General features: G+C 36.4%; 2 protein-coding genes across 9 annotated transcripts in view; one reads left to right on the top strand and one right to left on the bottom strand.

The window, feature by feature from the left end:
• LOC111058137 (sodium channel protein Nach) overlaps positions 1-23,743 on the top strand; it is a 475,868-nt gene that overhangs the window by 326 nt on the left and 451,799 nt on the right. The window lies entirely within an intron of this gene.
• The window catches only part of LOC111058522 (gastrula zinc finger protein XlCGF57.1-like), a 44,906-nt gene that overhangs the window by 16,921 nt on the left and 4,242 nt on the right, over positions 1-23,743 (bottom strand). For 2 of the 8 annotated variants that reach the window (XM_039440745.1, XM_039440739.1), the window contains exons 1-4: positions 21,496-21,683; positions 13,149-13,253; positions 8,631-8,735; positions 1,688-1,799 (exon numbers count right to left, since the gene is read on the bottom strand). In XM_039440745.1, coding sequence (XP_039296679.1) covers positions 1,688-1,799; positions 8,631-8,735; positions 13,149-13,253; positions 21,496-21,615 — 442 coding nt within the window. In that variant the 5' untranslated portion in view covers positions 21,616-21,683. Of the gene's footprint in view, positions 1-329; positions 1,457-1,687; positions 1,800-8,630; positions 8,736-10,261; positions 10,347-10,490; positions 10,612-13,148; positions 13,254-21,495; positions 21,684-23,743 lie in introns of those variants that run through there. The other 6 variants (XM_039440741.1, XM_039440742.1, XM_039440744.1 and 3 more) reach the window with 6 other exon arrangements.

Below are 23,743 nucleotides of genomic sequence, written 5' to 3'. Positions count from 1 at the left end.
GATGGGAGAGGAGTAAGATGTGGATGAGAAGAAGAGAAAGCAGTGGAAGAATATGAGCTGAAAGAGGATAAGGAGCAGAAGAAAGATGAGTAGGGGAACAATGAGGAGTGAATACTATGTAAAATCCAAGAACTATAAATTGCATATACACTGTTGAGGAAAGAATCTATTCACATTGTCAATTTCGAAAATATATTTAATAATGAAAAAATGTATTCCATGGCATATAAAATCTATTGAATCATATTCTCATTTCTATTCATTTTCTATTCTCATTTGATTGATCATAATTAGCAATGAGAAATATACAAATATTAGTACTTACTTACTTGGTCAATCCTCTTTTACCGTCAAGTGTTGAGGTTTATGAGAGCCCTCCATCTTTCTCTTTCCTGCACCTTCCTTCTCACTTCTCTTCACTCCACATCTCTCTCTTCCACCATCTTTCAAACACCATCCTCTCATCTCTTCCTCGGTCATCCTCTCCCCCTAGCACCCACAACCTTGCACTCCCAGACCCTCCTTGGCAGTCTGTCAGTCGGCATCCTCATCTCATATCCCAGCCACCTCAACTGTGCGGCTTCAATCGTTTGCTTCAGAGGTTTGGAATTCAGGCTGTCTCTGATGTTTTGGTTCCTTATCCTATCCCTTCTTGCTTTCCCCGCTACCCTCCTCAAGTACCTCATCTCTTGGGCCTGCAGCTGACTCTGGCTTCTTTCAGAAAGCGTCCATGTTTCGCAAGAATATGTTAGGATTGGAACATTTGTAGATCTGAAAACCCCTAATTTGGTAGCCTGGCTCACCTCCCTTTTGCTGAGGAACTTTCTAGATAATGCCCAGTACAACCTTCCTGCCGCTGCTGCTCTATTGCTTATTTCGTTTTTCATTCTTCCATCACAAGCAATAGTAGCTTCCAAGTACTTGATGGACTACTTGCTCCAACTGTCTTTCCCCGATGAATATCTCCAACTGCCTCTGATCTTTTGCTACATGCATCACTTTTGTCTTATCCAGATTCATTCGCATGTTCTTTTTCAGCAGCTCCTCCTGCCATATTTGTAAGTTGTTACTAAGACTCTCTTCAGACTTAGTCAAGAGGACGAGATCATCAGCAAAAGCAAGCTCCGATGCAATTACCCTTTCCATTCGCCAATTACCCACACCAAACTTCATTTGCCTCTGGTTGCAGGTCTTCATAACGCCATCTCATAGCACATTGAACAGATAGGGAGAGAGGACATCTCCCTGTCTCAAACCCATCCCCATCCTGAATTCCCCCGATACTAAGTTTCCCAAACTTACACAACCTCTGCAATTTTTATAGAAACGTTTTATGCCTTCTATGAGATTCCTTGATACTTACTGCCTTCTGGCTCCACCCACAAACATGCCCATGGTACCATATTGAATGCTTTGACCAAGTCTATGAATGTTAGGTACATTTAATTCCCATACTCCAAGTTTTTCTCTATAACTTGTCTGAGCATGAAGATCAAATCCTGTATACTACTTTGAAGTCGGAACCCACATTGTGCCTCATCCAGTTGATGTTCCACCAGTTCCTGTAGCCGATTCTGCAAGATACGAGAGTAGATCTTCCCTGGAACACTGAGAAGTGTGATGCCTCTATGGTTTAACAAATATTAGTTTGTTATCTATATATCGACAATGTTATCACTATACTTACCACACACTTCTTTTTCAATGGCCTTAGTCAACCTGGGATCTGATTCTCCACTCAATGAATTGTGCTCTGAGACTGGTGATTTGTTATCTGATATCTGGTCACATGTGGACATCTGTAATGAATTAGAATGGTTTCAGTTACGAAAAACATTCCAAAGTGGCTTCAATTATTGAAATCTCACAGAATGGATTACTAAATAAGAATCAATTTCAGTAGTGGCATTAATCTATTGATCATGAGATAAGTGATCAATTTCAGAGCTTCTGACATAACCTACCGACTGTTTTCAGGTAGCAGGGATCGACGATTTGATGTGTCCATCTAAAACATGAGAGTTGCTGAGGAAAATATCTTGTTCAGGCTTACTCAAACTAATAGTCCACATACCAGTAGTTCTTTTTCGTGAAGCTATCTTAGCCATATGATGCTCTTAGTCTCTCATACTGTGCCATTCATACACTACCACCCATCACACACAATAATAATCAACAATAATAGGTATGGATAAACACAATATCACATAAATATTACCTGAATTACCTTCCTCTTCACCAATACCAGCAATGCCGGATGGGTTGCGTCAAGAGTTAAAAATATATAACTTTTCACATTTATTACATTTGCAATTATCGAGATGGCAGTACACGTCAGACTAGGCCTACCAAGTCATTGAGAAAAAATTCCTGAATGAAATAAAACGGATTTCTCCTAAGCCAACACCTGAGTCTCAGGTTGAATGCTGGTGTGTTCAACATCTTCAAATCCCCTGGCAGCCTATTCAAGATCCACAAGGCCAATGCAGGAAATGCATCACGGGTCTTTGACAAGCGACGGAATAGCACATCTATGAGACCCCGACTTCTAGTGTCGTGACCATGGAAGTCACTCCTCATGTCGTGACCATGGAAGTCACTCCTAGTGTCGTGACCATGGAAGTCACTCCTAGTGTCTTGACCATGGAAGTCACTCCTAGTGTTGTGACCATGGAAGTCACTCCTAGTGTCTTGACCATGGAAGTCACTCCTAGTGTCGTGACCATGGAAGTCACTCCTAGTGTCGTGACCATGGAAGTCACTCCTAGTGTTGTGACCATGGAAGTCACTCCTAGTGTCGTGACCATGGAAGTCACTCCTAGTGTCTTGACCATGGAAGTCACTCCTAGTGTCGTGACCATGGAAGTCACTCCTAGTGTCTTGACCATGGAAGTCACTCCTAGTGTCTTGACCATGGAAGTCACTCCTAGTGTCGTGACCATGGAAGTCACTCCTAGTGTCGTGACCATGGAAGTCACTCCTAGTGTCGTGACCATGGAAGTCACTCCTAGTGTCGTGACCATGGAAGTCACTCCTAGTGTCGTGACCATGGAAGTCACTCCTAGTGTCTTGACCATGGAAGTCACTCCTAGTGTCATGACCATGGAAGTCACTCCTAGTGTCTTGACCATGGAAGTCACTCCTAGTGTCGTGACCATGGAAGTCACTCCTAGTGTCTTGACCATGGAAGTCACTCCTAGTGTCGTGACCATGGAAGTCACTCCTAGTGTCGTGACCATGGAAGTCACTCCTAGTGTCTTGACCATGGAAGTCACTCCTAGTGTCGTGACCATGGAAGTCACTCCTAGTGTCGTGACCATGGAAGTCACTCCTAGTGTCTTGACCATGGAAGTCACTCCTAGTGTCGTGACCATGGAAGTCACTCCTCATGTTAAAGTTTTCAAGATTTGCTTGCACATACACAGCACACAAGTGAATGTAATGACTGTAGATGGTCATTACACTTGTGGATTGGAAGAGAGGTCGACAATGATCCAGAAATCCACTAAATAATGTGGTAATAATGTGGATGGCCCTCTTTTGCAGCTTGAAGACATCTTCACATGCAGAAGCATGACCCCACAGCAGTAGTCCATAGCTCAGGATGCTATGAAAAAGCATATGGTACACTACCAGCAAGTAGGGCCTGCTCACCAACTGTGTCAACTTCCTAAGAAAATAGGTGACTTGTGACAACCTCTTACAGATGTCCTCAATATGGCACTCCCAGGTGAGCCGTGGATCAATGGTGAATCCAAGGAGAGACACACTGTGGGCACTGATGGCCTGACTGCGACTCAGTGTACAGACCAATCTTTGTGTCTTTTCCACATTCAGTAGCAACTAATTTGCTTCCAACCACCCTCCAGCAGCATCAAACAGCAAATCAGCCTCCTGCTGTACCTGTGCCAGATTTGGGCCGGAAGAAATCAATGTGGTATCATCAGCAAACTTCAGTGCCCTACCCTCAAAATCAAGGTCATTGAATCAAACCGTTGATCCACCTTCGCAACGAAACTACAATCATATTATCATCGGAGAAGCGGAAACCGCCAAGGCCAGCGAGAAGAGTTTTTCCTGCCAAAATAGACATTCCAAATCGTTGCAGAGAGGAACAAATAGGCGAGTTGCTGTTTTCTCCGATAGCCAAGGTCGGGATTTCTCGAGATTTCTGTCTACACGTATGGATGAGGATACTATGTACAGTACAGTACAGATCACTGGAAACGTGTACAGTGGTGCTCCAGTGCAACATATTGCCGAAATGATCAGCTCTGACAAGGATCTTGAAAAGTTCACCATGAAAGACTTTGTTGTTCTGTTGGGTGATTATGATTCGCTGTCTTCTGAATTGGATGTAGACTTAGTTGTGAATACAGTTGAAAGAATTATTAGAAGTACAAACTCAACAAATCTAATAGTGTGTACAATTCCATATAGATACGATCTGCATGAGAACAATATCGTCAATAGACTTATTGAGATAACTAATGCTAAGATTAGGTATATAGCCCGCAGTTCCAAAACAATGCTGCTTGACTTATATTACTATAATCGCAGGTCCCACACACGTCAAGGGTTGCATCTGAATAGAGCCGGTAAAGTACATGCTTGTAGAGAGTTGTCTACTCTCATTTTGAGCAGAAATAGCAATCATGATGCTGTTCTTCCAGTTACGACCAATAGCACTAGCATTGTAGTCAATAAGTCTATGCCAGATGTAAGTAGAAATATTAAAGAAATTCGGGTAGATCTCAATTATTGGCGAAGAGCTTGAGCTTGAATTCGAGGGTAGATTGTAATAATAGTGTGTTGACTGTTGACAAAGATTTTTTGGATCAGACCAGGAGGAGGTATCTCAGTCTGTAGTAGAACTAATGGGTCCTGCTGTCATGAGTAACAGGGAAAATATCAAGCCAAGCCTCTGTGACCTGAAAATGTGCTTAATCAATGCTCAGAGTCTAAGAAATAAAATAAGTGAACTGGAGCATTTATGTTACTCTAGTAATATTGATATCCTAAGTATTGTTGAGCATTGGCTACTTGATGAAGAAAAAGAATTTTATGGCAAGATAGGTGATTTGGATATTGTCAGTCATTTTTGTAGGAAAACCCCTTGGGGTGGAGCATCAGTCTACTTTAATAGCAGACTCTCCTTAACTGTAAATCCATTGGAATTAAGTGTTTTTTGTGTTGAGGGTGTGGCAGAGTTTGCAGGTTTATCTGTTACTGAATTATCACTGGTAGTGGTTGCTATGTATAGGCCTCCAGGTAATGATGTTAACTTGTTTTTCAATGTTAACTTGTTTTTCAATAAGCTGGAACAATGCCTGACCTATTAATTTACTATCAGCTGGCCTATTTCTTCTTGTTGGCACAGATCATAATTTCAATACAGTATACTCTCCCAATGAAATGAAGGACTTTATACATTTGATTCAGGGCTTTGGTATGCATAGCACAGTAAAGGAGGCAACTAGGGGAAATGCATCTCTAGATTCTATCTTGACCAACCTCAAAAATGACAGCTACTCTGTTGATGTTAGTGGTAACCAGATATCAGATCACAAACATGTATTTATGAATGTCAAACTGGCATATCTGGATAATCTGCCTAGGATGAGTAAATCCTTCAAGTTTAGGACTATGAGTGGAAGTGCTACTATATTATTTGGTGCTGCATTGCAGTCCAACATTGAGGTATGGTTTAATATTGTAAGAGAATTACCAGGCAAGGAAATGTCTAAGATTTTCTTTTTAAAGTTTAATGAATTATTCAACTCTTTTTTCCCACTCAAGTCAAAAAATATGAACATAAAATATAGTAGAGCTCCAATGGAATTAGGTAGACCTAGCAGACCAAAAGTTGACTGCTACAGTCCCGAGATGGCCAGACTCAGAGATTTTATAATGATTGTAAGTGACTTGGCCAAGATCAATCCCAACTTGATGAGCCTGTTGCGTAACCTTAGGCATGAACATCGCTCAAAAATAAAAATTGCCAAACTAAATGCCAATGCCGAGTTTATTATTGAATCATCTAACCCAAGCAAAGCTGCATGGAGTCTAATAAATCAGCATAGATCTCCCTCAAAAATGAAAGATGATTATTTTGCATCAGCTGACAAATTCAACAATTACTTTGTTAAATGAGTGGAAAAACTTGTTAATGAAATACCATTGAATTTAGATGATACTCCTATAAACCATGCTCTGTTGCCTCGTGTTGTCTCTTCATTTAGTTGGAGTCCATCCAGTAAGCGATCAGGATGTAATAGATGCAACCAAAAATTTGAAAAAAGGTAACAGTAGAGATATATATGGAATGACACCTAATTTTATGAAACAAATAATTCCGATTCTCGCTCCCTTGCTGGCATTCTTGTTTAATACATGCATATCAGAAGGCATTTTTCCTGACCAGCTGAAAGTCTCTAGAACAGTACCAATTTTCAAAAAGGGTGTACGAAATAATACTTTTAGCTATAGGCCCATTTCTATCATTCCTATGATTGCCAAAATATTCGAGTACATTTTATTTCACCAATTGTACAACTATCTTGAAAAGCATCATCATTTGGTATCAGCTCAGTTTGGTTTCAGGAAAAATAAGTCAACGGTGTTGGCTGTTGAATCCCTTGTCCAGCATATTTTAAATTGTTTTGAAACCAGGGGATCTACCTGCGCCTTACTATGTGACTTATCGCGTGCATTTGAGTGCATTCCACATGATATTCTCCTCTTGAAGTTAAAGTATTATGGTCTTAAAGATGATGCGCTCAGGTTGACTGAATCCTATTTGGCAGATAGACAACAGATAGTGAGCTGGAATGGTGTTGACTCTCTTCCACTGCCTGTTAGAAGGGGAGTTCCACAGGGTTCAGTTTTGGGACCTTTACTTTTCATTGTTCCAATAAACGATCTGTTCTATTATTTATCTGGTAGGGCTTTGATGTTTGCCGACGATACCACTGTTTATGCATCCAGTTCCACAGTAGACCTTGCAAGAAACTCAGTTCTTGATCATTACAATAAAGCTAAAAAATGGTTCTCTATTAACAAACTTGTTCTAAATGAAACTAAAACACAGGAAATCACATTTTCATAAAACAATGCTAGCGGGACAGACAACCCAGTTAAACTACTGGGTTTCATGCTGGATTCTAAACTATTATGGGAACATCATGTTGAAATGATTTGCTCTAAGCTAAGCAGAAATATATTTTTATTGAGGAGACTGAAATGTGAGTTGCCTGATAATTATGTTAAACAAGCTTATTATGCTTTTTTCCATTCAATCCTGTCTTATGGTATCAGATTATGGGGCCATTCCTCAGGTGTAAAAAAAATATTAGTTTTACAGAAGAAAGCAGTCAGAATAATAAGCAATGCAGATTACCTAGATCATTGTAAACCTCTATTCAAGGAAAATTCAATATTAACAGTCTTCAATGAATTTTTGTATCGGTGCTTGAAAGAGATAAAAATGAGGGAAAATGTATTGACAGTTGCCAGTGATATTCACAATTATCCGACTAGGGCCAGTGGAGATCTGCATGTACCTAGGTGCTGCTTCAGCAAATCTCTTTCGAGTTTTCCAATAGTGGGGATAAAATTTTTCAACCTTTTACCAGCCTCCTTCCGTACCCTTCCCCTGCCTATATTCCTCAGACATTTAAGAAAATGGCTCATAGAAAATCCATTCTACTCTTTAGAGGAATTCAGGACAGGGGTAGGTAGAATAAATTATTAATGTCAACTATTACATGAAATAGTTAATTATTATGTAGCCCTATTATGAGTGAACTATTGAATGCTATTAATTGATATTGTTGTCTTTACTCATTTTAAGGATTTTTTATTATGTATTTTGACCTAAATATGATTTTATTATGTATCGTAATTTTATAAAATATTTTGTGACGTAGTCTTATGTACTACTGTATCGCCAGGCTAAATAAATTGATTGATTGCAATCAAGAATAATACAGGTCCTAGAACCGAGCCATGAGGGACATCATGATTTATAGATAGAGCCCTTGAATTTGCACCTCCAATGGATATGACCTGTCTTCGATCCTTCAAGTATGATTTGAGAGCCCAGAGAACAGCACCACCCACACCATATCGCTCGATTTTATCAATCACTATTTCATGATATGCAGTCAAATGCTTTACTCAGGTCGCATAATGTAAGAGACAGGCAGTTGGTTCCCTCGAAAGCTTCCTGAATCCTCTCAACAAGCTCAGCAACTGCTATCACGGTTGACCTATTCTTTCTGAAACTATGTTGAAGATCAGAGAAAAGCTCATTAGTCTCGAAGAACTCCACCAGCTAAATCTTCATTACTGTCTCAAAGATCTTGGCAAACACTGGAATGACAGATATAGGTCTGTAGCTATTCATGGTGCAAGGATCTCCTTTCTTATAGATAGGTACTGTGCATGCAGTTTCAACAAATCAGGAAAAATTCCATTTGAAGATTTCAAACCTGAAATCCCTATACCATGAATAATAAATAATGTCATACCATTTTTTCTTTACTGTACAACTTGATAATTATGTAGCATTATTTAGGAGGAACAAGTTTATTTTAATTAAATGACATGGAATTGTTTAATTGACTTACGATTGACTGATTCTCATAGTCTAATTCAGCCTTCAAGGATAAATCATAGTCGCTTGCGTCAATGTCCATTGGAGCATTCATGAATGCATCAATTTCTTCCTTGATCTGAAATCCATTCAAAGTTTACCAAAGTGAATGAAATTATTATATTTATCAGTAAAAATCTAATTAGAGAACACTGCAAACAGTGAACACTGTGACTATCAAAATATTGAAGATTGTTGAATGTTATTACTAAAGTTCAAATGATTGTAAAGCTTACTCCAATAATAAATTGAATATTATAAAAAACGATTGAATTAATGATTTACCTTACATGTCATTTGAAAAATATACCCTACTGATTCAATTTTAGAGAATAAGTTTCGAGACACTTAGGGCCGGTTTCCAAGCTCGGGATCTATAAGTTCTGGACTTACAGACTCCAGGACTTAAATAAGCTCTCAGGTCTAAATTGACTTTCTGAGTCACGATTTTATCTTCTAAACTCTGGAGTCTAACAAGTTCTCGACTTATTTGAGTCCAGGACATTAACGCAGTAAACATGAGAGAAATATTCACAATATTTTGCTGTTGTATTGTTGGCATTATAGCAAAACGGAAACAGCTGATTACAGGGGGATAATTCAAATGAGCATTCTCCCCAAACTATTGTAAAGATATGTTTCGATTTCTTTGTAGGTCTATTCAAAGCAAAACCTTTGAAAGGTGAATGAATGAACATTTCATTTTACGTTATGCTATTATTGATCATTGATCCTAACCAGTGATTTTGGAATAAAAATTTAATTAGGCTATTGAGTTTGAAAACATATCTTTGTTTTGAAAAAAAACTGGAGTAATAGTTTACTATTGTTATTATTATTATGTTGAATATGACATTGATTAATAACATTCAGATTGGAATATAAATTCCAAAACAAACCTTGTATTATTTTGCCTGATCATTTTTAGGTTATGTCACAGTCCTAAAATGAGGTTAGTTTTTTACACATAATTCTGATACAATTATATTCCAAAATTAACTTGCAAACTATAAATTATGAATTTAGATGGACTAATCCAAATAATTTAGGTATTCCATGATATCTATTTGGCTTTTTATCTACTCCAAAACAATAACTGAATTATTGTGTTTGCTCAGTTAAGTCTAGAACTTGAATTTAAACCCTATTCCAGTTGAGGGTTTAAAATCACGCTGTTTTATGTTCTCAACTTTACGATTTTTTGATAAATCCTTGACTGGGAAAGAGGCGAGAATCTAATTTAAGTCCTGGACTTATAAGACCTACACTCAGAAAGCAAAATTATAGACTCCAGAGTCTAACATGATCTCTAAACTCCAGAGTCTATCAAAGTTCTCAACTACGTTAATGCTGTGACTCGGAAAGACAATTTTCTGACTCCAGAGTTTAAAGCCAGTTAAAGTCTAGAACTTAGCTAAATCCCGAGCTCGGAAACCAGCCCTTATACACTGGGAAAACATCTTGACACTTGGACAATGTTCAATTTTCATGTTTTCATACATGCTCATTTGACTGTATAATTTTTATTTATAGCTCTATAGTATGGGTAAAAATGGAGATTTATCAGTATTATTAGATTATACAATTTTCAAGTGGGCTACTTACTTCTGACTCCATTTTAGTATTTTATATTCGAATTGATATTGGGCTAAGATGAAATAAACTACCAAACTATTATATTATAATAATTTATTAAATTATTAGAGGACAGCCAAACACAAAAACACCTTTCAATAAATTAGCAAGGAAAGATGCAACACCATAGAACAGAAAGTATATAGAAAGGTGTCTTCAATTAATCTGATCATGCATTTTACATGGCACCAAGACTAACTTGTGTGCTCTGAGACGGCGTCATCTTTTATTATGTTCATGGGAGGTTGTAGTACATGTACGATTTCCAAGGACACGAGAATGCGTTCGGTGGAAGCTTTTGACAGTTCAGGTACCGGTCGCCATCTTGGAAAAGAATGGAGTGGTGCATGCTCACTTGCACCACGTACATGCTCACTTACACCGCTCGAAAAGTATGTTCCACAAAACCGGTACCGGGATCAACGCTTCTTATTGGTCGAGAGTTAAAGCGTTGGTTGTCTGCTGTTTTGTTAGGTTATTTCTTCACATCCAGAATCTATAGACTAGAAAAATATGAGGCATACAAAGTATTTTATTCCATTGATGGAATTAATTACAGGATAGTCGAAAAGCAAGAAATTCATTCATTAATTGGCTGGAAAGTTTATTATTTTTTAGCTTTATCGACTATTCTACTAAACTAAGATGTGTTTATGTTATATATTAGTCGGAATACTATATTTTTTTGATTTATTCCTAGGCTAGGATCTATCCAGATAAATGTCTGGATAGTAGACATAAATCAAGAAACTTCAATTATTAACATTTTGCTAATATTCCATAAAACGTTTCATTCATTAACACTAATTGCATAGAAAAAGTAATCAAATTTTCATTGATGACAGCACGAGCCATCATTAATTATTTAAAAAAACTTTATAGGAAAAACATGATTAGCCTAGTGCTTCTATAAGAACTGATCAATACTCCAGCTTTGTTGTGATAAGATAACATAGGTCTGTTGCAACCTACATAAAAGATAATATTGACTTGGACAAGCTTGTATAATAAATTTTAAAATATATTTTTTTCAAATTATAAATTAATAATTATTATTGATTCCATAATAATAAATAATAGCTGAAATGTTCATATTGATAACACCTTTATTATTTTGTCAACACCAATCTGTAAACGATTAATTTCAAAAGTACGCGCCAAAAACGGTGAACCAGAATTCAATTTTCGTTCGGTGGGAGCAAGTAGAGGTGCACCAGTCATGTTGTTTCTGGTTACTGCTCACTTCGCCGAAGCCGTACATGCACCGCAACCTCCCATGAACACAATCTTTGTAGAACTTGAATTTGCTGCTAATTTCAAAACACTCAAATAAAAGCATTGCTACTCTTTTGTTCTCATATTTTAAACATTTGATGAAATCACTTGAAATTTATAAATTCAAATTGATACATCATGATTATCTAATAATTCTAGTGATATGAATAAATAAATGGATAGAAATATTATGAAGGTATAATGTTGATCAAGTGATTGGGAAAACTTTTATAAATTCTGATACAAGGTTCTTTTTGACAAGGCAACAAGTTGAACATTATATTTCAGTGATGAAATTAACAGAAATAGTTTAAATATTGCACTCACTCTTATAGAAATACAATTGGACTTGAAAAATTGAATAAAAATAATCTGTGGAATTTTCAAAATGAACCAATTCAAAATAATATGAATAATTTAGGAGGCCACAGAGCAACAAATCAGATGTTGCAGTCACAAATCCATCTCGGTCTTAAGAAATTTCTTAAAATTTATTCTACTTTGTGGTTTTACACAGCACCGTAATGCACATGAGTAGGTGAGATCTGACAGTGCAAGACCACTTTTTTGCTTGAAATCCCACTCCCCCCTCTCACCCTCGACCATCCCACCTCCCCCGCCCCTCCCCCCGCATGGTGGGGGATGTTCTAAAAATAGATTTTCCCCCTCCCACACTTCTCACTCTCTCTCCCTCTCTCTAATCTAATCTAATCTAAACTAATCTAATCTCCCTCTCTCTCTCTCTCTCCCCCTCTCCCAGTGAGGACGAGGGGGATGAAGAAGGAGAGAGAGATATCTCTCTCTCAAATAGATATTCCCTTCCCCTTCCCCAGTATAGATGAGGGGGGTGGATATCAATTATTGACTATCAACTATTGGATGAGGGAAAAATAATTTCCCTTTGAGGGAAAAATTCCCCCCCCCTCTCTCTCTCCATCTAATGCTATACTGACAGATTAAAGTGAATTGAGGAATTCCCTATCTCTCTCTCTCTCTCTCTCTCTCTCTCTCTCTCTCTCTCTCTCTCTCTCTCTCTCTCTCTCTCTCTCTCTCTCTCTCTCTCTCTACATCTAATGCTATACTAACTGTTTATCAATATTATGTATGTGTAAAAAATTGAGCTCTTTTGCTGTACAAGCATCCCAGTCATTAATGTTAGTTGGTTCCCTCGAAAGCTTCCTGAATCCTCTCAACAAGCTCAGCAACTGCTATCACGGTTGACCTATTCTTTCTGAAACTATGTTGAAGATCAGAGAAAAGCTCATTAGTCTCGAAGAACTCCACCAGCTAAATCTTCATTACTGTCTCAAAGATCTTGGCAAACACTGGAATGACAGATATAGGTCTGTAGCTATTCATGGTGCAAGGATCTCCTTTCTTATAGATAGGTACTGTGCATGCAGTTTCAACAAATCAGGAAAAATTCCATTTGAAGATTTTAAACCTGAAATCCCTATACCATGAATAATAAATAATGTCATGCCATTTTTTCTTTACTGTGCAACTTGATAATTATGTAGCATTATTTAGAAGGAACAAGTTTATTTTAATTACATGACAGGGAATTGTTTAATTGACTTACGATTGACTGATTCTCATGGTCTAATTCAGCCTTCAAGGATATATCATGGTCGCTTGCATCAATGTCCATTGAAGCATTAATGAATGCATCAATTTCTTCCTTGATCTGAAATCCATTCAAAGTTTACCAAAGTGAATGAAATTATTATATTTATCAGTAAAAATCTAATTAGAGAACACTGCAAACAGTGAACACTGTGACTATCAAAATATTGAAGATTGTTGAATGTTATTACTAAAGTTCAAATGATTGTAAAGCTTACTGCAATAATAAATTGAATATTATAAAAAACGATTGAATTAATGATTTACCTCACCTGTCATTTGAAAAATATACCCTACTGATTCAATTTTAGAGAATCAGTTTTGAGACACTTAGGACCGGTTTCCCAGCTCGGGATCTATAAGTTCTGGACTTACAGAGTCCAGGACTAAAATAAGCTCTCAGGTCTAAATTGACTTTCTGAGTCACGATTTTATCTTCTAAACTCTGGAGTCTAACAAGTTCTCGACTTATTTGAGTCCACGACATTAACACAGTAAACATGAGGGAAATTCACAATATTTTGCTGTTGTATTGTTGGCATTATAGCAAAATGGAAACAGCTGATTATAGGGGGTCAATTCAAATGAGCATGCTCACCAAACTACGAGGGCCGCTTTTTTTTCAACCTCTGATAGGCTTTAAATAAAAGACAAGTTCATATAAAACAATAATTTTATTACCAAAAGAATGGTACACTTATGGTTACTTTTCAACATAATCACCGAAGAGATTGAGACATTTGTCATATCTGTGGACAAGCTTCTCAATACCCTGTCACGATAGTGACAGAACCGTGTCTCAAAAATAATTTAATTATAATTTTTTTTTAATAAAATACAGTACTTTCAATTATTTTAAATGTTATAAAATATAGTATAATTTAAACAAATTCATTTTCATCTTAAACTGCAGAGCAAGAGAGGAAAACGTTCTATTCAATAAAAATGTCTTAGCAAAGCTTCCACGCCATTGGCTAAGAACTTAATACAAACTCAGCAGTTGCGCTGGCAAAATTTTCATTCCTAAAAAAGACTCACTCGCTTCTCATTCAACTGCGGTATCGACCACGAGTCCAGGTTTACCCAGGAGAGTCAGTTCCATATTTTCTGTAAGTTTCTTTTCCTTTAATTTTCTTTCAAAAATTCATTCTCCTCCTTTTAAACAGTAATATCTCAAATAATAATAATAATAATAATAATAATAATAATAATAACAACAATAATAGAACGTTTACCTCAACATATTTTTTTTAATAAATTTAAATTCTTAAATAAAATCAATTTCATTTTAGATAATTAAATATAAGCCAACGGTTTCATAAGAAAGGGCGTAATTGTTTAAAATAAGATTTGTTTTGTTTAATCATCTGTATTACCGATTTTCAACCTTTTGTATCTTTTTAAATATTGTTCAAAATTGATAAGAACTTTGTGTCAATAAAAACTAAATTACTTTTCTAATTCTTACTTCTTCTATTTTCATCCTATTTCAAAAATTCAAACACCTTGTGTGAGTCAAAATTTTTATTATCAAAATTTCCAAGTTTTTGTGTTTTTTCTTTATATAAAAAAGACACTGGTGGAGGCGTTCCTGTTCCTGTGAGGTAATTGAATGAATTGATCGAAACCCATACGATTTGGAGGAATCTGGGGATTAATTCATTCAATTATCCACAAATTTAAAGATCCTATAATTTTTGGTAGTGTGCTTTACCAAACATCGAGTAGAGGCACTAACCACTAAGAAGAATACAATCGATCAGTAGGCCTACTAACGAATTGATTATTTGAATAAATCACATTAATGTGAAGAACATAAATAGATGATGAAATAACACATAACAAAACACTTATAATCTTTTCGTTAGACTGGTCATTTCTCTTTATTCTTTTATTTGTTACAACCCTCTTCAAAGAAAGTTGCCGCCAATGAATTTAAGTAGTCCTTGATGTTGGTTTGAAGGTCCTCATTGGTTTGGAAGCGCTTGCCACCAAGCCACGTCTTCAGTTCAGGAAAAAGATGAAAGTCACTGGGTGCTAAGTCAGGACTGTATGGTGGATGATCAAAAATGTCCCATCTAAATTGTTTAAGAAGCCATTGAGTTACTCCAGCAGTGTGTGGACGGGCATTGTCATGAATCAGAACAACTCCAGAGGTCAGCTTTCCTCTTCTTTTGTTCTGAATGGCTCTACGCAAACGTTGTAAAGTTTCACAATAAACAGCTGCAGTGATCATGTTTCCGGGCTCCATAAACTCCACATGCAACACACCTTGTTGGTCCCAAAACACAGTAGCCATGGTCTTTCTGTTGTTGAAGGTTTGCTTGAATTTCTTTGGTGAATTTGAATGCATCCATTGTTGCGATTGTCGTTTTTTTTCTGGTGTGTCATATTGAATCCACGTTTCATCCCCAGTCACGATTGATGTCAAAAACGTATCCCCTTCATCATGATAACGCTCAAGGAACTCCAAAGATGATGCCATTCGTCGAGTTTTGTGGCCATCTGTCAACATTTTTGGGACCCAACGTGCACAAAGCTTTTTGTAGCCTAACCGTTCAGTAACAATAGAGTACAAAACAGACCTTGAAACTTCTGTAAATTCCATAGACAAAGCAGTAATGGTGAATCTGCAGTTCTCTTTAATCATTCTGTCAACTCATTGAATCAGGTCATCTGAAACGACAGATTTGCATCCTTGGCCCCCTTCATCATGCACATCATTACGGCCATTTTTAAACTTTCGATACCATTCCCGCACAACACTATCACTCATGAAGTTTTCCCCATACACACAACTCATTCTCCAATGGATTTCTGCAGGACTATGGCCTTCAGCCTGTAGAAAACTAATCACACTTCACAATTCACACTTGGCGGGAGCATCGATAATGGTGGACATGTTTATGTGGCTATAGCACAATGCCGACTGACGCCTGAATGTCAACAATGGCAGAGTGTGTAGTGCAAGAGCTGCACTGTCGCCTACAGCGCATGCCCGCTTTCTTCTACCCGCATAACGCCTGTATGGAGCAATCTGAGGTTGAAAAAAAAACTGGAGTAATAGTTTATTATTGTTATTATTATTATGTTGAATATGACATTGATTAATAACATTCAGATTGGAATATAAATTCCAAAACAAACCTTGTATTATTTTGCCTGATCATTTTTAGGTTATGTCACAGTCCTAAAATGAGGTTAGTTTTTTACACATAATTCTGATACAATTATATTCCAAAATTAACTTGCAAACTATAAATTATGAATTTAGATGGACTAATCCAAATAATTTAGGTATTCCATGATATCTATTTGGCTTTTTATCTACTCCAAAACAATAACTGAATTATTGTGTTTGCTCAGTTAAGTCTAGAACTTGAATTTAAACCCTATTCCAGTTGAGGGTTTAAAATCACGCTGTTTTATGTTCTCAACTTTACGATTTTTTGATAAATCCTTGACTGGGAAAGAGGCGAGAATCTAATTTAAGTCCTGAACGTATAAGACCTACACTCAGAAAGCGAAATTATAAACTCCAGGGTCTATTTAAGTCCTCAACTACGTTAATGCTCTGACTCAGAAAGCCAATTTTCTGACTCCAGAGTTTAAAGCCAGTTAAAGTCTAGAACTTAGCTAAATCCCGAGCTTGGAAACCGGCCCTAGAACTTGAATTTAAACCCTACCCCAGTCGAGGGTTTAAAATCACGCTGTTCTAAGTCCTGGACTTAATGATTTTTGATAAATCCTTGACTTGGGCAGAGGCAAGAATCTACTTCAAATCCTGGACTTATAAGCCCTTCACTCAGAAAGCAAAATTATAAACTCCAGGGTCTAACATGATCACTAAACTCCAGAGTCTATTTAAGTACTTAACTACCTTAACGCTATGACTCAGAAAGCCAATTTTCTGACTCCAGAGTTTAAAGCCAGTTAAAGTCTAGAACTTGGCTAAATCCCGTGCTCAGAAACCGCCCTTATACACTGGGAAAATATCTCGACACTTGGACAATGTTGAAAATTTTCATGTTTTCATGCATGCTCATTTGACTGTTCAATTTTTATTTATAGCTCTATAGTGTAGGTAAAAATGGAGATTTATCAGTATTCAGTTCTAATCGGGCAGCCGATGGGTTCAGATCATTTATTATCGCTCCGTAGAAAGAAAGTTTGCTAACAAGTTAATGCCAGCCGCCTGCTGAAAACTATCAATAACTTGGCTTAACCTAAAATAATTCTAATTTATCTAGTTTTTGGAAGTATTCTATTAGTGTTTAACAGTGAAAGTGGTCAAATTACACTCTTGAGCAATGGCAGACATGTGTTTTAAATGTAATAAGCCCGGTTTAATCGTGAAAGATTGTGTAGTGCCCGGATTGTGCCACGACTTTTCATAGGAGCTGCCTCGGAAACAAAGTTTCCAAAAATGGGAAATGGGATTGCAATAAATGCTTGTCGAAAGATAACCCATCAACACCGTCATCGGACTGTAACAAGGTAGATGACAACAAATCCATTCTTTGTGCAATCGCCGAGTTCAGAGAAGAAAATAAAACTAACTGGGAATCAAACAATTCAAGGTGGGACACGAATGAAAAGAAACTTAAACAAGTGCAGGATGACATTAAGAAAACCAACCAAGAAATCAATCTAATTAAAGAACAGTTTGCGGCCGTTACAAGCAAGTGTGAAAGTGCATGTCAATCAGTTGAACAAATGCTCCAAGAGAACTCTCAACTTAAATTGAAGCTAGCACACGTGAAAGACGACTTGAAAGACTTGCAGCAACATACACGTAAAAATAATATCCTTGTGTCAGGTGTACCCTTATCGAAGGGGGAGGATATGTTTGTTGTGTTAGATTCTGTCGCTAGAGCAATTGACGTCAACTTCAACGTTAGTGACATATCAGCAGTGCATAGATTACCAAATAGGAATTTAAACATGCCACCTTCAATAGTTGTCAATTTCACTTCATGCATCACGAAATCGTACTGGTTGACTGCCAGGCGATTAAAAGGTTCGCTTACAGCTAACGAACTCAACACAAATTTCCCAAATACTCCAGTGTACTTAAGTGAGCATCTTACTCCAGAGACACGTTCACTATTCAATGCAGTGAGACAGCTAGTCAAGGAGAGGAAACTTCTTTCAGTTTGGACCAAGGACTGTAAAGTTATGGTGAAGGCAGCCACAGGTGAACGACCAGTTCGAATCCTAAATTTGGAACAAATTTCTAAAATTTGTAAAAAAAATGCAGACACAACCACCCACACTCCAGCAGATCCGATAAACGAGACTTCCCAATAAACGAAACATTTTATTAGTCAATTGATCTTATGATATTGTGTTAATAGAACATTCTGTCTACACGTTATATTAGATATAAATTCATTCTTCCCTCTTTTGAAATGTTTATTATGGCCAAATTGACACGAGAGACAAGGCATGCAATCAACCAAAATAGGTAAGGCCATGTGATAACATATTATTTTGTTTTTCTTATCTTAATGAAGCTACATTATTTACAAGCATATAATAGTAGGCAAGAACTATATAATAACTAACATAAAATGTTGATATTAGGAGAAAAGGATAATCATATTTTATTGTTCAATATCTTAAAATTGAAAAGTCTCGTTATACTAACTCCGTACTGTTCGAATTCTAGCAGCCATTCAGTGTCGATTTTGCACTACTAGTATCTTATCCTAAAGTATATCTGACTTCCTAGAGATTTGAAACTGTTTTCGTTCAGCAACTTATCAATAACTAATAGATACCGATAACCAACACATTGTGTCAAATTGGTTTTCAGATCTTTAAAGAATAATAACTGAATAAAAGCAATAAAGATAAGCTCCTAGCTTGAAGGGTACGAAACAGCTAAGATGAAAGATTAGGAGAATTAATATTTAGATCAACATTATGCTACCTACGTTTCCAAAACTGGAAAACGACAAATTTGAAAATATCATGAAGATATTGAAGCAAGTCTAACTTTTCGAATTAACAGTAGTAACTGATTTAATATATATGGTATTGTATCAATCTATCTGATAAATAAGGGTGCTCTAATCTAGAAGCTTGAAAACACCTCCGTAATTTGATCACATAACCAGAAAGAAAGGTACACTATTGTATTATCATTATCATCCACCCAATGCTTCTATGATCAGAACTCACAGTTATTATAGCGTCTTTCACTTGCTATCAACGTAGCTAACCTCTCAAGTCAACTGAAGCAGGAGCAATAAATTATTGATGATGCTATAACACAATATAACATTCTACTAATCTGTCTGTTAATCAACAGAAGCATCAACTCCTCGTACTACAAAAATCATCTACTGTATCTCTACTACCCCTTAGGAATGCATAGATTAGAAGAGACTACTATATTGTTATAATGTTAGCTTATATTTATATTTATAGTTATTGTTTCTCCTTGCATTTCACAGTGTCTCACCAGCAATTCAACATTAATATTTCAAAAGTTAGGTAGCCTACTTATATTCATTATGATTGGTATTACTCGCTAGTTGCTGGTTATGATCAATAATTAATAATAATTTATAGTTAGTTAACTCAGTCCAAAATATGACCTAATTTTCTTTTATTTTCTTTTTTTTCCTTTTTCAAACATACCTCAGAATCGGTCTCTTTTGTTTATTCTCCTTTTACTACAGTAAAATGTTATTTGTTTACATTCTATAATAATATAATTATAATGTAAATAATTGAGTAATATAAAGGGCCATAATTAATGTTGTGATCGATTATATGGTATAGTATATAAATATAGTACATATTTGATAATCACAAGTACATTTCCCTCCAATATGACAAAGAGGTTCATCGTTGTTCTTGTTTTCCTTTGTAGTTTTGGATAGATTTTGTTTTTTTTTGTGATCTTAACAAGTAGTTTTTTTTGTTCTTGTTTATTGTTGCCTTTAGTAGTTTTTTCTTTTTTTTTTTGATAGGGCATGCCTTGTCTCTTGTATGGGATAAAAAAAGAAGTTAGCAGGCGGTATGGCTTGACACTACATAGAAGTAGAATTACATAATGTGTGATTTTATGGAGCCAATTGATGTTGCTCCTATTAACTGTACAGTTTGTGCAGATATCAGTGATTTTTCTCTGAATTTTCCCTCTTCTCAATCTATAGGGAACAGTGACCGTGCGGATTTCTCTGTTATCCATATGAACATAAGAAGCTATAAAAAAAATATTGACGAATTTATAATTATTTTACAGAGTCTTAAGCATCAGTTTAGCTGTATTATATTGACTGAGGCTTGGCTGTCTGATGAGAGTGACCTTTTAGAATTACCAGGGTATAAGCTCCACATATCCTATAATAGTATTAACCATTGTGACGGGGTGGTTGTATACATAGACAGTGAGCTCACGACAACTTGCAGGGAACTCCAGCTGGGTGGTGTGGCCACTTGCCTGTCCATTTGCTTTGACTGGGAAGGAGCTTCTTGTGAACTTCTTGCTGTGTATCGAAGCCCTTACTCTAACTTACCTCTATTCATGAACGCGCTAGATAAGCATTTTAAAGAAACAGAAACCAATAGAGGTGTGCAAATCCTAGTCGGGGACATAAACTGTGACACCCTGAACATTAGGCTACTCCAGGCTCACTAGAAGAAAAATACATTGACATTTTGAATGAATCAGGATTGACAGCCTGTATAGATAAGGTTACCAGACCAGTCAGTGGAACATGTATTGACCACTGTTTTATTAAAATACCCCATTCCTTTGATGCTTCCACAACAATTGTTCAAACTGCTGTGACAGATCACTACACCATTTGTCTAAAAATAATATCAAATAGAAAAACGTTACCTACTAAAATGCAAGAGTATTTTTTTAAAGTCAATTGGCAGGGGATCAATAATGCTATTTCATTGCAGAATTGGGACCTAATCACTGAAAAGAATGATGTGAATGTGGCTACTTGCCATTTCTCCGAAACTCTTCAAAAAACAATAGATGATAATACTAAAAAAATATTGGTCACTGCAAAAAATAGCAAATTAAAGCCATGGATTAGTATGGGACTAATACAATCTATCAGATATTGAGATAAACTAAAAAAGAAATTAAATAGACAACCTTTCAACATAAACTTAAAAAATGAATTTCTCCAATATAGAAATACACTTCATTCTCTGATCAAACAAGCAAAATTCATTTATTATAAAAACAAAATCGATGATGTTTCAAACAATCCTAAAAAATTCTGGTCAACTGTTAACGAAATATCCGGTAGATCTACACAAAAACTTACCTTCCCTGTCAATGAATTCATCAAAGATGGAGAGTCTACTGAGCAACAGAGTGCTTCTGAAGTTAGCAACAATTTCAATAAGTACTTTGCCTCTGTTGGAAAGCACCTGGCTGACTCCATTACAGCTTTGGGTGATCCAGAGGTACTTGACTCCAATCATGCTGTCGAGTCTTTGTTTGAGCTCCGATCTGTTACACAAGAGGAGATCAGATGGGTGGTTGGCAGCATGAGGGGAAATAGCGCCCCTGGTCACAATCGCATACCAGCTAGACTTATTAAAGATAACATCCACTCACTAATACGTCCTATTCAGCATTTAATAAATTTGAGTTTACTAACAGGTGAATTCCCAGACACTCTCAAAATATCGAAGGTAATCCCAATTTATAAATCCGGTGCAAAAAATGACTACTCCAATTACCGTCCTATTTCGCTACTCCCCATAACTTCAAAAATTCTGGAAAAATGTGTTAAGATACAGCTAATGCAGTATTTGAGTCAATACAATATTCTAACTACCTCTCAATATGGTTTCCAAAAATCAAAAAATTCATCTGATGTGTTCTTTGATTTATCAAAACATATTGCAGATAACACAAAGGAGAAAAATAAATTAATAATAACTTATCTAGACTTAGCAAAAGCCTTTGACTCAGTTGACAGGGAAAAATTAGTCATAAAACTAGACATGTTGGGTATTAAACAAACTGCTTTGAAGTGGTTCAAGAGCTACCTGCTCGATAGAGAACAATATGTTCAAATCAACGATGTCAGGAGTGAGTTGGAGAAAGTAAATTATGGTGTTGTGCAGGGGAGTACTCTTGGACCAATTCTTTTCCTTATCTACATTAACAATCTTCCTCAGTTGAACATTAATAGTAAACTTTTCTTATTTGCGGACGACACAGCAGTGGTTTCTACCGGGAGAAATTGGGAAGAGGCTTATAATAATGCAACAACTGATGTAGCTAGAATTAAAAAATGGTTTGATCACAACTGCTTAACAGTGAATACAAGAAAGACCAAATACATGCCTATTGTCACCCGAAACCAGCAAGATCCAGGGCCTAGAGTATTTAAACTTCACTCATGTCAAGATTCAACTTCCATTGGCTGTAGTTGTGAAGTTCTAGAGCGAGTTGACCAGTACAAGTATCTGGGCATAACATTTGATCGCGCCCTCAGCTGGGGTCCCCATGTCAAAAAGAGTCCCCATGTACAACTTGTCAAAAAGCGACTTAGAAGGCTACTATATGCTTTCTCTCAGCTAAGCCAAGTTTTAAGTAAAAAGCATTGCAAGTCAGTGTACTTTGCTTATGTTCAGTCCATCATTCAATATGGCATTCTTATTTGGGGGGGACTGCCTGCTACCCTTTTGGAGCCACTTGCGGTGTCGCAGCTGCATATAATCAAAACTATCCTTGAGAAAGAGTACCGCTATCCAACCATTCAGTTATTCACTGAATTTCCGGTGCTGAACATAAGACAACTCTATGTAAAATCTTTATTAATTTATCTCAGAAACAATAATTTTAACATTTTACCAGAAATAATTCATACTTATCCAACAAGATACAGAGTAAACTATGGCTTTGCGACACCCCAAGTGGTCCACGGGCTTGAGTTGAGAACACCTTTCTACCTAGCCCAAATGGTACACAGGAACTTACCTTTTGAGATAAGGAATATGCAGGAATGCAGTGTTACTGTATACAAACGAAGGATTGAGAGGTGGCTGTACTGTATGGGCTGGGAAATGACAGAAAGTCTGCTTCGGTCGGTATACTTGCATTGAATTAATTTGTTTATTTCCCAGAATTCTTCTTTTTCTTGACTCTATCAGTGAGAATCTTAATACTCCTTCTTCTTCTTATGTAATAAATTGGCACCTTTTTACTGATATCTTTTGAGGATCCGCCGATCACTGTTCCTACATAATATATCTTCAATTTCTTTATTTTTCTTTCCCCATTTTTTTTTTAAGATTTAGAAGTATTATTAACATGTTGTTGCTAAGAGAAATTCATTATGTTTTGTTTGATATTATTACTTTTATTTAATTGAAATTTACTTTTTGTATTGATCTTTTACTTTTATCTTTGTTATGGATTTAAAACTATAATTTACAGTACCATATGTTTTGGTATTATGAAATGTTATTAATGTGTTTTATTCAGCTATCAAGTTGGTGAAAAGTAGCTATTTCTGTACTAGAAAATCATGCAGGCCATTTAAGGCCATAAATTGA

The sequence above is a fragment of the Nilaparvata lugens genome, chromosome 14, assembly GCF_014356525.2.
Source record: "Nilaparvata lugens isolate BPH chromosome 14, ASM1435652v1, whole genome shotgun sequence".
Classification (NCBI taxonomy): Eukaryota; Metazoa; Arthropoda; class Insecta; order Hemiptera; family Delphacidae; genus Nilaparvata; species Nilaparvata lugens.
Note: the sequence above shows the minus strand (reverse complement) of the source record. Positions and strands in the feature narration are given on the sequence as shown.